Here is an 18,607-nt window from a genome sequence, read left to right on the forward strand (position 1 = left end):
ATAAGGCACCTTTACAGCAGTACAAATAATGTTTGATTTTCAGCTTCACTACACATAAACTCAGTTGGCCTTTCAGCTCAACACTACACAAACTCAGTTGGCTTTTCAGCTCAACACTACACAAACTCAGTTGGCTTTTCAGCTCAACACTACACAAACTCAGTTGGCTTTTCAGCTCAACACTACACAAACTCAGTTGGCTTTTCAGCTCAACACTACACATAAACAGCTTCATTGAGTCTCTCTCTCTCCATGTCTCTCCACGACTGCAGCTCTCGCTGCGGCTTTATCGCTCACACAGTTAATGCTGTAATCAACCACAACTGGGCGAGACAATCCACTTAAAAATTGTAATCGATTGACAGCCCTAGTCTGAACACGCAAATCTGATTTGATCACTTGCAATTAATAGTGTGGACAGTCTGTTGGAAAATATCTGATTAGAGAAAAAAATCAGATTTGCCTGCAGTCTGAACATAGCCTTTAAGATGCCGTTGTGATCAAGTCAAAAGTAAAGGTGTCCAATCGGTTGGAAATTGGTTGTTTTGGACAAGTTAATTATAAAGAGGTCAATATACAAAAATATTTGACCATAGAATGCTGTGATTGACCAATAAGAATTACACATTCCTGAGAATTGTCTAACACAAAATAACAATAGCTTCTTACCATTCCTCCCCATCCATCATCATCGGCTTTCTTTCTCCATCCACCTCGACTCATACTGAAGGACCTGGAAGACAATATTCATTGAAATGGGTCACAAATGCATGTGAAAATAACTGAAAACAGGACACATATAAATGTCACAGTCTCCTTGATCATGATTGTCTTGACGTTTCTTCCTGGCACTCTAACACAAGCATGCATAAAGTGCAAACACAATGCTTCTAAAAGGTCTATACCAAACACACATTGCCTTCCAACTGAAATGAAACATCAAAGTGTCTGTTTTAGTGTTCTGTTTCTTGGTTCCTTGCTCTACTTCTCTGATACTTTCTGTAATACAAAAACACAAAGCACTACAGCAGGACACCAAGGCTGCTGTAAGCTCTACATAAAGCACTTGGTTACATTTATCATCTCAGTCTGATCCCATGCACTATACCAGTTAAGATATCTGTGGGAGCACCAGAGACACAGAAAGAAGAAAAAGACAGAGTTAATGTTTTTACAGGTCTTCACTACTCTAATCTAAAAATGTGTTATTGATGAGAATGACCTTAATATGCCGAGACAAATACAAATATATCATTTGTAGGTTGATTTCAACTAAAAGTGTAACACTGTGTCACTTTCAAAACATTGCTCTATTGTTCGTTTGAGCAGCCGTCCAGCCTGACATAGCAACATTGCCTCAAACAGTGGAGTGAATTTGGGGACTACAACCATGGAAGTTTTCATGGAAGGGACAGTTTTCTGGAATCTTTTTGAAAACAGTGATTGTTTTTGCCGTTTCATCAACGGGCAATGGCACACTAAAACCCCAAATTGACTCTACTTATTCAATTCCACCAAGTTAATTGAACTTCTAGGAATGCTCCGGGTTCATACAAGTTAAAACTCAATCGAAAGCATTTGTGGCATAATGTTGATTATCACAAAAATGTATTTTGACTCGTTTCTCCTTTTCTAAAAAAAAAAAAAAAGAAGCAAAGATCAAGGTTACAGAGAGGCACTTACAATGGAATTGCATAGGGCCCCTTTTTGAATGTTAAAATACTCACTTTTTCAAAAGTATATGTTTGCACTGTAGGGGTGGACAGATCGATCGGCCACTGATCGGAATCAGACGATATTCGTCCTAAATCCGTGATTGGCCGTTCGTGCCTAGATTTAGGGCCACTTTTTTGCAGCCCGCAGAGAATCACACATACACTGCTCCTAATGAATGAGCGCTTGCTCAGCCCTTGATGCATGACAGAGTGGTCTTTGGATGGTGAGTTTTTGACAGTTCTAAGCATTCACAAATTTAAACTTTCAGCCATGCTGTAATTCACATGAATATGTAGTTTTGTTTTTAAAAATGTGTAAGAATTAAATGTGTATGAATATTAAGCTGCCTGTTTTCTAGAGTAATTATGGTAGTTCGTCTGACTCGCTGCACAGTGAGCAGGAAGAGGATAAAGAGGCTGCTGACAGGTATAAAAACTAATTAAACAACAATTAAACATGCAAATACATAAATACACAGTGTCTTCTCAGTAAGTTGTTCACTAGTTAGTGAAATACTGGAAAGTTAATAAACAATGAACCCATCATTTTCCCTTTTCAATATAACATTAAGCCTGTCCCCGACAACCATGTCACTCATGTTCATCACATCTGTTTGCAAGCTATAGTTTGTCAGTGCAGTATGTAACAAAGCAGAATTAATGGTATAAATCAGAGCATCTATTTGCAGCTCAGCAGACAACAGTGTGGTGGTGGATTGTGTCTGTTGAGTGTTGATCTCATGCTACGTTGTTACCTAGTTGGTGAGATGCAATGCTGGAAAGTAAATAAACAACAACTTTTACTCCGTGACAATGAGCTTATAGCGAACTAGATAACGACGTTGCTACTTTTATTGCTTGTCAGCTGAGTGGAAGATAATGTGTAAACATGTATTCACCAAACTGTTTTGTTCAGTTTTCGCAGTTTGGTACCCCCTTCAACCGAACAATTCCAGTCACTGCATTAACAAAATGTAATATTTAAAGTTCCCCCTTAACTTGTATAGCAGAATACGGTGTAACACTGCTGCCGCTGTTTTTCTCTTGTCTCGGCAGGTGTCAATGCCTCTTAAAATTGTCAGCATTTGACTACTAAACAGTAATACTGATGTTTATTTAGCTATAAAATTTATTTTTATTTATTCTTTATTTTAATGGTCAGCCATTGACTGATAATAAACAGTAAAACAGATGTTTATTTAGCTATTTATTTAATTTGTATTTATTCTTTATTTTAATGGTGAGCATTTGACTGATAATAAACAGTAATATCAAATAAAAATCAAATCCCTTTATTGTAAAAACCATATACACAAGTGCAACAGTGGGTGAAAGTCTTGGGTGCCGTTCTGAGCAACATAGCATTCATGACAGTGATGAGACATACCAATTTAAAATAAACATCAGATTTACACAACACAATTTACATATCCAATATACACAACACAATATACAATGTACAGTATATAATACACACAATATAGAATACACAGTATACAATCAAAATAGTATATATAAAATAAACTGTTGGTTGTATTGTGCTGTATTAACATTTAGTCTGTCGGATGTTAGTTGCCAGTCTGTTGTTAAGAGAGAATATAATGACTGTCCAGAGATAATAGATTAATAAAATGCAGTGCTGATGTATATTGATCGTGAGAGATCAAGAGTTCAAAAGTCTGATTGCTTGGGGGAAGAAACTGTCATGAAGTCAGCTGGTGCCCATGACTCGGGTGGCTGGAGTCTCTGATGATCCTCTGAGCTTTTTTCACACAACACCTGTTATATATGTCCTGGAGGGAGGGAAGCTCACCTCTGATGATGTGTCTGGCAGTCCGCACCACACTTTGCAGGGCTTTGCAGTTGTGGGCGGTGCTGTTGCCGTACCAGGCAGTGATGCAGCCAGTCAGGATGCTCTCTACAGTACTAGTGTAGAACCGTGTGAGGATGTGGTGGTTCATTCCAAACTTCCTCAGCCGTCTCAGGAAGAAGAGGCGCTGGTGAGCCTTCTCAGGAAGAAGAGGAGCTGGTGAGCCTTCTTCACAACAGCCTCATGTGGACAGACCATTTGAGCTTCTCAGTGATGTGGCACCGAGGAACTTGAAGCTGCTGACACACTCCACCGGTGCTCCATTGATGGTGATGGGGCTGTGTTCTCTGTCTTTTCTCCTGAAGTCGACCACAATCTCCTTTGTTTTACTGATGTTGAGGGAGAGGTTATGCTCCTGACACCAGTGTGCACCTCCTGTCAGTTTTATCATTGTCAGTGATCAGACCTACCACCGTCGTATCACCAGCCAACTTAATTGCTTAATGGCATTGGAGATGTGTGTTGCCACACAGTCATGTGTGTACAGTGAATACAGGAGTGGGCTGAGAACACAGCCCAGTGGGGCTCCAGTGTTGAGGTTCAGTGATGAGGAGATGCTGCTGCCCATTCTAACCACCTGACGTCTGCCTGACATGAAGTCCAGGATCCAACTGCACAGCGAGCCGTTTAAGTCCACAGCCTGGAGTTTCACATCAAGCTTGGAGGGCACTATGGTGTTGAATGCTGAGCTGCAGTCTACAAACAGCATTCTCACATGTATTCCTTTTTTCCAGGTTGGAGAGAGCAGTGTGTAGTGTAGATGCAATGGCATCATCAGTGGAGCGGTTGTTGCGGTATGCAAACTGCAGTGAGTCCAGTGAGGCAGGTAGCACAGAGCAGATGTAATCTCCTTTTAGTCACTCAAAGCATTTGCTGATGATGGAAGTCAGAGCAACAGGACGCCAGTCATTTAAGCAAGTGATTTTTGATTGCTTTGGTACAGGTACAATGGTGGACATTTTAAAGCATGTGGGGACCACAGAGAAGGAGAGTGAAAGGTTGAAAATGTCCGTAAAATCACCAGCCAGTTGGTTCATGCATGCTCTGATGACACGGCCCGGAATGCTGTCTGGACCCACGGCTTTACAGATATTCACCCGTCGGAAGGATCTGGTTACGTCCGCTTCAGAGACGGGGAGTGAACTAACCTATGTAGCTTCAGCCACGAGAGCTTTCTCAGCGAGGGCATTTTTTTCTCTCGAAAGGAGCATACAAAGTATTAAGCTCATCCGGGAGAGAGGCAGCAGTGTTCACAGCTGAGTTTTTATTCCCTTTGAAGTCTGTGATGATATTAATTCCCTGCCACATGCTTCTAGAATCGGTGGTGGTGTACTGGAGTTTGGCTGCTCTGATAGTTTGACGGAGGGCATTGATTAAGTGCTGCAAGAACGTTGCTGTTAATCCATGGTTTTTGGTTCGGGTAGATCCATATAGTTTTGGTCGGTACTACATCATCAATGTACTTCCTGATGAAACACGCTACGCTACACGTAGAGCTCAATGTCATCATCAGAGGCAGACCAGAACATCTCCCAGTCCGCCTGATCAAAACGTAGCATAGAATCTGATTGGTCCGACCAGCACTGAGGGCGGGTGCTTCCGGTTTCAGTTTCTGCCTGTAAGCGGGCAGAAATAGAACAGAAGAGTTGTCCGATTTGCCAAATGGAGGGTGGGGGAGAATTTTTGAGGTTGGCTTTGTTGAAATCCCGGTCACAACGAATGAGGCCTCAGGGTGTGCGGTTTCCTGCTCACTCATACTCCCATACAGTTCCTTGAGTGCCCGGTCAGTGTCGGCTTGTGGGGTGATGTACACAGCTGTGATAATCGCCGCTGTAAATTCCCTTGGTAGCCATAATGGTGGACACAGAAGCATAAGAAATTCTAGATCAGGAGAGCAAAAGACTTGATAGAACGTACATTCCTCTGACAACACCAAGATTTGTTGATCATAAAACATACACCACCACCTCTGCTTTTACCTGAGAGATCTTTCACTCTGTCCGCTGGAGAAATCTGCAGGTTCGATGGCCAAGTCTGGAATCTCCACAGACATCCAAGTTTCTGTAAGGCAGATAATGCAGCAGCAGTCACTAGTCTCGTTGGAAAGAGATCTGCGCACTCAGCGCACAGAACTTGTTGTCCAGAGACTGAATATTTGCCTGTAGAGTACTAGGTAGCGGGGGTCAATTTGCACAATGCCTTACTTAGTCTGATGAGACTAAGTCTTTTCCGGCTGCGTTTCCACGGCCGGGCTGCCCAGACAAAGGGCTCCGCTGTCACGTTTGTAAACAGTAGTTCGGCATAGAGGTATTTAAAGTCCATTTTTTGGTGTGCTATTGCAGAACCAATGTCCAAAAGTGTTTGTTTATCGTAGACAATAAGGCAGACAACATCCAAGACAAAAAACACAAGAATTGTAGACAAAACAAAACAAAAAATGTAATATTGGGTCAGAGCTCACAATGCAGCAGCCATACTCTACGCCATCTTGAGCAGAAGTCGCTCAAAATGACTCTAACACATCTCACAGGGTCAAAGAATAAGCTGAGAAAGAAAGACAGCAACAGAACAAGCCAACAGTCCCATATTCTTTTCTGACTTCTCTGATGTTTCTATGAATTGACTGATGTTTACATAATTTATTTTACTTGAATTTATGCTTTATTTTAATGGTCAGCCATTGACTGATTCTAAAAATACAGTAAAGATTTTGATTTTGCAATTTATTGTTTTTTTATTTATTCTTTATTTAAATGGTCAACTATTAACTGCTACTGAACATACAGTACTGATGTTTATTTAACTATTTATTGTATTTTTATTTATTCTTTATTCTTTATAGAGTTAATTTCTAGAATTTGTTGACAATGTATAATAATAATGTCAAATATTCTTTGATAAAAATATTTAAGAAAGCAGCCTTCAGAGTACCTTTGCATAGTCATATATGAGAAATCAGTGCACCAAATAGAAAAGGTCTGTTTTCATTCCAGCTCAAAAATTTGTTATATCTGCCACCATATCGGTCAATCAGTGAATTTTCGAATTCCCCTCTAAAATCGGTATCAAAAATTCACATTTCTAATGGGGTAATGGATGGGCAAGAAGGAGGTGGGAACCGGCTGAACAGTCAACATAAACTTTAATGACATAAATTAACTTAAAACAACATAAAACATAAAGACACACTCAATGCAGCCACGTGCATCTCTCTCTCGAACTGGCGCCTCTGGCTCCCCTTTATCTCGCTCTCCCGCTGGTCAGCTGATTCAGCGCTGGCTGTGCACCATCCTGCATATTTGCAAATGGTATATAATAGTTGTATTGATAGTTGCCTTTTATTATTAAAAAAGAAAGTTTAAGGTTACAGGGAACTTTTGAGGACTGGTAGAATATGTACTTCAGAGGAAGATAAATGAGCGCTCCACAGGATGCTGGATCTGCTGACGTTGTGTGAGGTTGGTTTATTACATCTGTTTAAACGAGATATGCCCATATTTGCAGACAGTATATGATGTTAGTTTTATTGATATTTGCATTTTAATCATTAGACAAGACAGTTAAAAGTTACAAGGAACTGTTGAGGAGAGAGGGGGAGAATGAAACAGGCGAGCACTTTAACATTATGAGCTCAAACACTTCTGCCGCGGCTCTGATATGAGAGTGTGTTGCACACCGGCCTATTAATGTAGTAACACAATGGCATGTAACAACAAAACAAACCGTGACTGGTCGTTTACATGTCTCAGTCGCTTCACATGCAAGCAGTCGATTTTCGGTGCCTTCAAGAAACAAATCGGCCAACCGGGAAAATGTATCAGCCGCTAATTTAAAAAGTCAGAATATCGGACCATTTATCAGCCTCTGCGATAAATCGGTCATCCACTATTCTGCACTACTCATGCCAACATAAATTTTTTTAAACTTTTAATGACCACTTTTAAACCTTTTTTTTTTTTTTTTCAACTGTCTCCAAATGGTTCCACTACATGACTACATTTTCTTTAAAGGAATAGTTCAACCAAAAATGAAAATTCTCTCATGATTGACTCACCTTTAAGCCATTACAGATGTGCTCGCCGGTTTCATTCTCCCCCTCTTTCCTCAACAGTTCCCTGTAAATTTTAACAGTCTTGTCTGAAAATGCAAATATCAATAAAACTAACATCATATACCGGCAAATATGCGCATATCTCGTTTAAACAGATGTAATAAACCAACCTCACACAACTTCAGCAGATCCAGCATCCTGTGGAGCTTCATTTATCTTCCTCTGAAGTACATATTCTAACAGTCTCTCCTCAACAGTTCCCTGTAACCTTAAACTTTCTTTTCTAATAATAAAAGGCAACTATCAATACAACTATTATATACCATTTGCAAAAATGCAGATATCTCGTTTAAACGAATGTGATTTACGAACGTCGTGAAAAAACTGCGTTTTCTTCCCATCGAGCGCTCATCTAATATCTTCCTCTGAAGTGCGTATTCTTATCATCCAGAATCAAAATTTCAGGATCAAAAGTTCCTCTGATTCTTGGGCTGGGCAATAAAACAATCTCGATATTTATCACAATAAAAAAATCCATGACATCAATGACAAGCTTTTGAGTAATTTTCAATATTCAGCTATAGATGGTCTACATATAGACACTCAGGCGTGTGTCTCTAAAGACGCAAGCAGTTTGGCTTTCTCAGACTGTATGAAGTTCCTATACGTTAGCTGACTTGTTAATGATTAGGCTACGCCAGTTAACTTGGTCCGGGTCTGGACTGCAAGACATTATGATGGTTGCACCCTCTAGTGAGCAGCGTGACAAAATAACAGTGCTGTGTACATCAGATCTGATCATTCTGTGCTGTATTCTTGAATATTTTCTTTAGCACAGAACACTCTTCATTTATGTCCCGTCCTGCTCTACACGCATTGCCTCTTTCCCCCGCAAGTGAGTAGACATGAGGTGCCGCATAATTTAACACTGTTCCAGAGCGCCTTTAAACCATAAAGTTTTTTCCTTATGAATTTAGCTTTGTTATTAAAGGCTCTTAACATGCTGATTAATAAACAGATTTCTGTTCTAAGTTTGTGAAATGAATCAGATGCCATCACCTCTGGCATGGATGACAAGGAAAGACAATAACATTACTAGTTTGTAGCCTTATCTTTCTTACTTTAATGAAAATATAAAAATAGTCCATTCAGATTTTAACATTTTCTCTCATGGGATACACCTGAACCCCCATACATCATTATATATCATGTATCATTCCTCACTCACAAGAGCTTCAATGTCCCTATACTTGGGTATCTGAATGTAATTAAATATAAAAATAAATGTATTGTAAAAATGATATACTGTCATTATGCTTCAAAACTAACAGATTACCTTTTAACATTCATATCCATCTGCACTCCATTGATAATCTCTATAAAATACACCACTCAGACGCCACTGATTTTGCAGTCTCTTGGCCCCCAATGCAGTTTTGAAGACTATTTTGACTGTTTAGGGTTTTTCCCCTTCTTTTCTTCTCCCAACTTGGAAATATATATATATATTTTTAAAGCACAATGTGCAAATGTGAATGCAACCTCAAAATAAAACCGCTTCACGTGTGCTATAAGCAAATGTCATGTTCACTGTGCACTGTATGTGCAATTGGTTTGATTCTGTATTTTTGGAAAAAATGCGATTGCTAACGTGGACATGCCATCCATGGTGTGTACCGTTATTTCCTTCTTCCTAATATATTAACAATTTCTTCATAAGCAAATCAATTACAAAAAAAAAAATGTATGACTAAACATAAATCTAAAGACACTGCTATTGTTAACATTTAAAATACAAAATGATTTGTTTAGATTTTTTTTTTTTTTTTTTAAGTTAATGTTTTATGTGAAATTGAGTAAATATAGTGCTAAACAAGGGTTTATTTTTATTGTATTTTTATTTATTTTTAATACGTTTAACACATCGTCCGCTAGGAGTGTGTAAGCTGGGGCATGTCCGACCATGTCCCATGTGAATGAGTGTTCACGCGCTGGACTGTCTTTAGACACCACGCGAGATAATAATGTGCAAAAACATTGGGAAATGGAAATCCAGATCAGATAATTAATAGAAGTGCAACTGATAGAAGAAGTGATCAGACTCGGAGGAAAATAACGAGATGGGTGACATGTCGGGCATAATAAACTGATTTCTAATCAACCTTTGTAAAAGTGTTACAGAAGTGCAGCAACACCAGTCAGATTGATTAGTTCGATACAGAACAAAACAGTAGTGTCAACCTGTGCGTGATCCGTGGGGTCTTTTTTTTTTTTAATGAAACAAACGCACATTGTTACTCACCAGTTATCCCCCTACTTTACAGATGTATTTGTTCAAACCAAAGCGCCTTTGTTACCGCTCTTGGGTTGGGTTCTCCCTTTTTGCGTCAATTTTGAAAGATTACTAACAGAGACTTTTTGCATACTGGGTCCTTTCCATATCAACATGCTCCAATGAATGCAAGGTTTACTCCTTTTACTCTTCATCCATATACCTCCACAGCTAACCGCATGCTCACTGTCACGTCTCTACCAGAATTCCTGCTTGTTTTCCGCGGAAGATCCTCCTCCTCTCGGCCGGGGTCACAGTGACAGCGGTACCTCCGTCTGTATCTCACAGCGCCATCTAGCGGAAAATCACGTAATGGGCCGTTTATCCCGAACTCGAGCTTAGACGCAGCGCCACAAAGACAGGTGTCTCGAAACATCGTTTTTAACTGTTGAAGTTATTTTTTTATCTTAACACGGCATCTAAAAAACGCGACGCTCCTGCGCGAGATGCTAAAAAAAACAGCAGGTCGCGGCGCAACGGCAAACGTCCGTCTTGCGCATGTGTACGTAGAAAAACAGCGGAGAAAACATGTGCGGTGTGAACAGCCCCTTACATTTAACGCATCGCATAAGTTAGCTTATGAATATTAAACATGTTTAACAGACGTTGCGTTGTGATTTCCCAATGGCGAAGGCTTTGTTTTGTGTATATTAATTAGGTGTGGCGTATGTTGTTGGTCATTCTCCAATGGCAAAAGGCCCCCAGTTAACCTGTGGTGCTGAGACAGTCTGACGCACAGAGGCAGTCTCAGCCATAGACATACATAAACTTAGCACAAAAAGAAATGTCCCTTTTTCAGCACACTGTAATTACAAAATAATTTTGTAAAAATCCAAATAACTTTACAGATCTTTATTGTAAAGGGCTTGTTTCATGCTTGTTCAATGAACCATAAACAATTAATGAACATGCAATCCCCCCAGAAATGTCCGGGAACTTGCAAGTAGGCTACATCTCTGAATCAGAATCAGCTTACAATGAATTTGTCTTGGTGACAGGAGCTTCCAGTGAACAAGACATATACTACTAATAATAATAATAATAAAATTGAATACATTTTTTTTTATAAAAGTAAAGTGTGTGTATATATTATTTCAGATCATCACTGATGTCATACCACCCTGCAGCTATTGCCTGGTTGCCCACTAAAGCTAAGCAGCCTGGCCAGTACCTGGATGGGAGACGTCCTGGGGAAAACCAAGGTTGCTGCTGGAAGATGTATTAGGGAGGCCAGCAGGGGGGGCTCACCCTATGGTCTGTGTGGGTCCTAATGCCCCAGTATAGTGACGGGGACACTATACTGTAAAAAAGCACCGTCTTTCGGATGGGACATTAAACTGAGTTCCTGACTCTCTGAGGTTATTAAAAATCCCTAGGGCACTTTCTCGTAAAGAGTAGGGGTTTAACCCCGGTGTCCTGGCCAAATTCCCCCATTGGCCCCTATCTATCATGGCCTCCTAATAATCTCCATCCCTGAATTGGCTACATCACTCTACCATCTCCTTTCCACCAATAGCTGGTGGGTGTGTGGTGGGCATTCTGGTGCACTATGGCTGCCGTTGCAGCATCCACCTGGATGATGCACACTGGTGGTGGTTGAGGAGATTCCCCCCTATACTATGTAAAGCGCTTTGAGTTTGAGAAAAGCGCTATATAAATGTAAGTTGTTGTTGTTGATGTGGCATAAAGTCACCCAACAGGAATGTGAAAGATGGAATGTAGAGAGCATGCCAAGACGTATGAAAGCTGTGATTGAAAATCATATTTATTCCACCAAATATTGTTTTCTGAACTCTTCCCAAGTTAAACATGAGTATTGTGTTTAAAAAATGAATATGAACTTGTTTTCTCTGCAATATTCGAGGTCTGAAAACATTGCATCTTTTTTGTGATTTTGACAAGTTGTCATTTTCTGCAAATAGATGCTCTAAATGACAATATTTATATTATATTTATATAGAATAAAACAAAAAAATTCATTTTACTCAAAAATATATCAAAATCCAGAGGAGCTGATCATTTTTCCGAGGTCTCTTTTATTTATTTTTCCCAGAGCTGTAATGAATGTATTCGTTTAGCAACTTGTGTCAGTATAAAACTGCATGTGCGCCTACTGAAGCGGCTACAACGTTATTAAAACTATTCAGAGTTTCCCAATAGATGGCAGTATTGTTCTATTACTTGAGAAGCGTTACAGACTGGAATCAAACGTTCTATTTTTATTCTTTATTACATTTTATACTTGAAAATATATACAGTAGCTATATACATGAAAATAAAAGTGTAAGCCTACATAAAATAAAGAATAATAAACATTGTAGCATTTTTCATGTCTAATACACTGAAATATAAACACATACACACACACATCTCATAATAAAGACATCCAATATTTGTGGTAAATCAGAACACCTTAAAAAATTATGAATAATTGTATCTTAATACTTTGATTTTTATTTTTTAATTTCAAAGGTACACCTGTGATTAAAACAAAGGCGTGGTTTTAGTGTTTTAATGACAACACACACACACACACACACACACACACACACACACACACACACACACACATATATATATATATATATATATATATATATATATATATATATATATATAATGAGAGGATCCAGATAGCACACGTACATCTCCGAGATGTCTGTTTAAGAGCTTTAAATTTGGAAAGAATCTCATTCTAATTAACATCAATAAACATCTTAAAAACAGCAGTTTTAGATACATTCTAAATCAACGATGTCTCAAAGACATCTGCTGGGTGTATATTTTGACATCCAAGAGCAAACGTCTTAAAAAGTATTGCAGATGATCAAACATTCTAATAAATACATCTTCAAGATGAAAACACACACCGTATTGACGTCTTGGAGATGTGCGTGTACTGTCAGGGGAAAGGCAAGCAATAGGGCTTAAGTAGGCCTGGCCTATTGCTTGCCTCTCCCCTGACAGTACACACACACACACACACACACACACACATACATATATATATATATATATATATATATATATATATATATATATATATATATATAGAAAGAAAGAAAGAAAGGCAATTTTGCCAAGAAGTTAAACTCCTTCAACTGAGTTTCTCAGTCGTGGATAGTGCTGAAATTCTGAGGATAGGAATTGAGTTGGGCTGAGCCAGGAAGATGTTGACCCAAAAACAAGTCAAGTTTACAACTCACCCAGATGATGCCAATGCGCGCACACACACACACACACACACACACACACACACACACACACACACACACACACACACACACACACACACACACACACACACACACACACACACACACCCACACACACTTAATTTAAGGGGATCCATAGGCCTAAGAGGGCCAAACATTTGTGTCTTTGTTTCTCAAAAAACAAAAACACATTACTGTAGATGGTACCCTTCACAGAATTTAAAAGCAGAATGTGACTAAAAAAAAATAATTTAAGTTGTACAGCCAGCGAATGCAGATAAGATAATCAATCTGAGCATGACCATGGAGACAATTTAGAGATGCTGCTTTGTTATGAGACAGGCTCTCTAGGACATACACTCACATATATTGTTATTTACCATTAGTCTGAATTAAAGTAATTAATCGCCATGTGGACTGAAAGGACTGACTATGGGGTGCTTCTTTTGTATGTCTATCAGATAATAAAGATCTTGGTATTGAGTTTAGTTAATGGAGTGTGTGTGCTGAGTTATTCTTCTGTGAAAGGGCTCCATTAGCTCGAAGATTGCTCTGTTATTTATTTGCTAAAATTGTTTTGATGAATCACAGTTTCATTCTTTTATTCTTTTGTCCTATTTCCCTCGCTCATTATTGACTTCAGGTGTGTCTTTACGGATCAGTTCACGATTTTCTTAGAGGTTTTAAAATGTCATTACTTGCTCAGTGGAGAAATTCTGCTCTTTGGACTTCAGGTAGTAAACTTTTTAGGCTATATTAATAAAAAGTTAAGGTAGTAAACCAGCAGTAAACTTTTTTAGTTTTTATGTTTCAACTAAATTGTTCAAAATAAATTGTTTCATGTTATTTAAATGTATCATTATGAAAATTTAGATTCTAAGTCCTATTTATTGGGGAGTAGCCATCTACTTTAAATCTACTGCTCACTGTCGGCGACATTTGAACTGCCCTTTATTTTCATTGGATTTCGGCTTTGGCGTGATCTTTCCCTTTATGGCAGATCAGAACCCCGTCTTACCAACAGAAGCCAGAGATTTGGGTGAATGGAGAACTTTAACATTATTAACCTTCATTTTGAATGAGCAAATTGTGCAGAAATTCCATCAGTTGGGGGTGTCTGTCGTGTCATTCATGATTTATTGTAAAGTGTAATTACATCTGGGTTTCTTATTGAAGTGAAAATATATAGGTTTCATGAACTCTGACACTTTATGAAACATGTCACAAATATACAATTAAAGACAACACAAACACACACACAAACACACACACATGTTTTCTCAGCTCATCTAAATGGGAACATACTATAAAGCTAACTATATTTACAACAAACTAACCCTAACAGAAAATGTTTTGCATTATCAGAATTGTAATTTTTTAATTTGTGTATAGATTGTTTTTCCAACTGAGGACATCCAAAAAATGTCCCCAAAAGGGAAGTTCTATCCGATTTGACTCACTTTCAGGTATAAAATTGTCTCCATAAGAGGAAAATATATTCAGAGTCTGGAAGAGGTAGATGTAGGTATGTATGGAAAAGAAAACTTAAATGAAACATACAATAAAAGAGCAAAGACAAGCACACAGAGGCAAATGCAATGAGGGGGTGTGTGGGGACCCTTGCCAGGGTTTGCCCTCTTGTCACTCTCTCAGTGTCTAATGGGAGTGATTGATTTTTCCGCCTGCTCTTATCAAGGGGAGCAGCCAGCATCAATAACAACGTAGAATTAGACACATAGAATCTCCCAGCCGGAAAGAGAGAAACTGGGGATAAAGAACAGCAAAGCTGCCTTGGAAAGAGAAATGGAGGGTGTCTGTTTATGTGCGTCTGTGCTGAGCCTTAGTGTGTGATTGGATAACAGATGTCTTTAAAGGTACGGACAAGCCTGGCGTTGTCCTTTACTCTGCCAAATTCCTTCCTTCTTTATTTTAAACTCATCGTCATTTTAAAGCATAACAGCAGAGCCAGGAAAATATGAGGGAAAATCTTGACGAGTGCAACCATGAACTTGAGTGCGTTGTATTCATATCTGTGTAATAATAGTCTGTGATTGGTGTAGGCTCTGTTCTCAGCACAAGAGGTGGTAAGAAAAGCGGAAATTACCATGCTTTAGAAACATGGCTGAACGTGTGGAAAAGGAGCGCAGTAATTGAATACTTTCACCAGACAGATTTCCCATTTTCCAATTTCCTGCTGGGCACGTTAGTAATTTTGCCATCTCATCTGTTATTCTGTTATTCCAGTGAGCCTTGGATCCAGAGGCTTAATGCAATTCTCAGGAGGTAATTGGAAGGTACAGGTGCAGGGGGGTTCATTTGCATTCGCAGTTTCTGCATATCTACGGCAATATGACCATTGCAATATTCAACATAAGAGTAGGCCACATTCACATACTGTATGTACTATGCACCACAATGCATTACAGCAAGATAAGCCTTGACAGAAGAGATGAAACTTGACAATTAAAGTTTATTGTTATGATCCTGCACACACACCCACATACACAAACATATACACACTAGGCTCAGTGCCCAAACATGAGCAATAAATATTGCATTTGCTAACCAAAACATATGACTGTTGGGAAAGTGGGGCCATCACGATTATTTTCTTGTGATAAAAATGCCAAGTGAGCACTTCCCTCTAAATTTGCTCAATTTGGAACCGCTGCCATCCGCCAGAAAGGGGAGGAGCCATTCCATCTGCCAGAGGTTGGAGGACTCACTGCCATCCGCCAAGGGAGGAGTGGTTGTCCTCTGACAGGGGGTGAAGGAGTGGCTGAGGACCAGGCGACGGCATGTCTGGGGACCGGCGAGCGAGTTTGTCTCTCTCTCCTCTCTCTCCTCTCTCTCTCTGTCTCTCCCCCTTTGCTCTTTCCTTCTCCTTTCTCCATCCCAAGGTTCCAGAGAGGAAGGGAAGACCTGTTGACAGAAGGACAGACAGAAGGGAGGGGAGTACATCATTCCAGAGGTCTCCCCAGCCTGAATAGGGCAGTGGAGAAGTGTGACGAAGAGAAGGGCTTGGCCGGGCCATGAGGGTGTGCGGCCGTTGCTGAATCAACTGATCAGCAGGAGAGTGAGATAAAGGGGGGCCAGAGATGCCAGTTCGAGAGAGACACACATGGCCATGCTGCATGTTTATGTGTTTGTTTATGTTTATTTTATGTTGAGTTTGATATTAAACTTTACGTTGACTGTTCAGCCTGTTCCCGCCTCCTCCTTGCCCATCCTTTAACTGTTACCTTATAGTCCCCTTGGATCCTACTGTTAAGCATACAGTATTCAGACCCAGATGTTGTTGATGCCCCTTTTTTAAAAAACTATTTCCTCTTTCCCCCCAATTTTGAAATGCCCAATTCCCAATGCACTCTAAGTCCTCGTTGTGGTGTAGTGACTCGCCTCAATCCAGGTAGTGGAGGACGAATCTCAGTTGCCTCCACGTCTGAGACCATCAACCCGCGCATCTTATAATGTGGCTCGTTGAGTGCATTAACGTGGAGACATAGCGCATGTGGAGGCTTCACGCTATTCTCCGTGGCATCCACGCCCAACTCACCACACGCCCCACCTAGAGCGAGAACCACATTATAGCGACCACGAGGAGGTTACCCCATGTGACTCTAACCTCCCAAGCAACTGGGCCAATTTGGTTGCTCAGGAGACCTGGCTGGAGTCACTCAGCATGCCCTGGATTCAAACTTGTGACTCCAGTGGTGGTAGTCAGCGTCTTTACTCGCTGAGCTACCCAGCCCCACCACTTTTTGAGTTTTAACCAAACATGTGTTAAGTCCTTTTGCTTGTCCTTTGCTTGTCTCCCTTAGATGTGTGAATTTGTTTTAGTGGACTCTTTGTTTAAAGCCAAGGCCATTTTATCCCAGCCTGGGCCATTAGATAAAGGCCTCCACATTCTCAAAAAACAAAAGTGGACTCACTCTTACTGTCAGCCCGTGGCACTAAAGCATTTATTTGGCTGTAAGTCTCAAAGACACACACACATACTTGTCAGCCTTCCTCACACTCTGACTGTCCTCCAGCCTCTAGTGGAGACAAACCAGGGCCATTGATGGGCAAAACATTGGGCTGTATGTTCAGTATCCTCTTATTGATCATGAGGTTCAAGTATTTGGTCTGAGAGGGCTCTTGAATAAATAAAACAACCATGTACTTCTGTACAGCCTTAGCATTAACCACTCAATTCTTCTACAGTATGAACAGAGGTCCACATTATTCCAGCTTCTATAGAGCTCTTAAAAACTTTACTTAACTTTAGCTTATAAAAAGTATAGCTATAAAAGAAAAAGCCTTGCCAACATACATTCCCCAAAGGCTGAAATAGTGAGATTCAAAGACGGCTACAAGAAGAAAAAAATGTCTAACTTTTTTTAATCTTGTTCATTCTCATCTTGTACTTAGGTGACATGGGCACAGTCAAACCTTATAACTTCACTGTTAAAAATGACTTAAGGGATATTTTATACATCAAATATAATTTTTTAAAAGCTAAATGTGTGAGGACCAGAACCTTAGTGCTATCAGAATGAAGTTCTTGTGTTCATTAATTGGACTCTTTCAGCATGGATACAAACATCAAATGACAGCACACAAACAATTAAACAACTTTTATTTATATTGCTTGAATTTGTTTGTTTGTTTGCTTGCTGTCTTCATTCAAGTCATTCTGAATTTTTAAGTACTGCATAATTTTTTGTAAAACCCAGGTAGTGGGTAAGCAATGCACATGGAACGGACACAACATGGAGTGGAACACATGCTCTCTACCAATCGACAGTAACTTCCTGCTTCAGATTAGGTAGTACGTTGAGGGATTCAGATAAGGCTAAATAAAAGGACAGGGTGCATAGAGTAGTACCCTGTCCTGACTTTGGCCTATGGAACCACACACAGTTACTTTAACTTACTTCTCCAGGTGTGTGTCAACACTTGCTCACTGTGGTCACTGAACGAATACTGCAGATGTTGTGGACTTTCGTATGAAAAATTGCTTGCTATATATCTATATAAAAACATCTGCTAAATGACTATGTAAATCTAATAGTAATTGACAAATTCAGCACAAATCTTGAAACTTTATGATGGTGTGACCTATTTTGTTTCCAAAATCCAAGATACCTGACATAACAGATAACTTTTAGGTATCAGATAACTGTTAAGAAACACTGGAAGGCAACTGTAGTGGAACACACACCCCTCCACTTTCCCTTAAGTGCACACACACACACACATCTCACCCACCCACCCAACCATCCATACACCCAGACAAAGACCATCTTTGTTCACCCTGCTGTGCTCCGTGTCTTTTGAGATAGGCTGAAACTGCTCGTTAAAATCTGTGACATCTATTGGGGAGATCGACCCCCTATTGCTCACGGTTTACAACTCTCCCCCACCTTGTCCAACGCCTCC

General features: G+C 39.8%; 1 protein-coding gene across 2 annotated transcripts in view; it reads right to left on the reverse strand.

Annotated features, from left to right (window-relative positions):
- Positions 1–10,184, reverse strand: part of LOC127654538 (DNA repair protein REV1-like) — a 36,543-nt gene extending 26,359 nt beyond the window's left edge. For both annotated transcript variants that reach the window (XM_052141739.1, XM_052141738.1), the window contains exons 1-2: positions 9,939–10,184; positions 670–733 (exon numbers count right to left, since the gene is read on the reverse strand). In XM_052141739.1, the coding sequence (XP_051997699.1) occupies positions 670–723 (54 nt within the window). In that variant the 5' untranslated portion in view covers positions 724–733; positions 9,939–10,184. The remainder of the gene's footprint in view (positions 1–669; positions 734–9,938) is intronic.
- Positions 10,185–18,607: the final 8,423 nt, after the last annotated feature.

The sequence above is a fragment of the Xyrauchen texanus genome, chromosome 14 (assembly GCF_025860055.1).
Source record: "Xyrauchen texanus isolate HMW12.3.18 chromosome 14, RBS_HiC_50CHRs, whole genome shotgun sequence".
Taxonomy (NCBI): Eukaryota; Metazoa; Chordata; class Actinopteri; order Cypriniformes; family Catostomidae; genus Xyrauchen; species Xyrauchen texanus.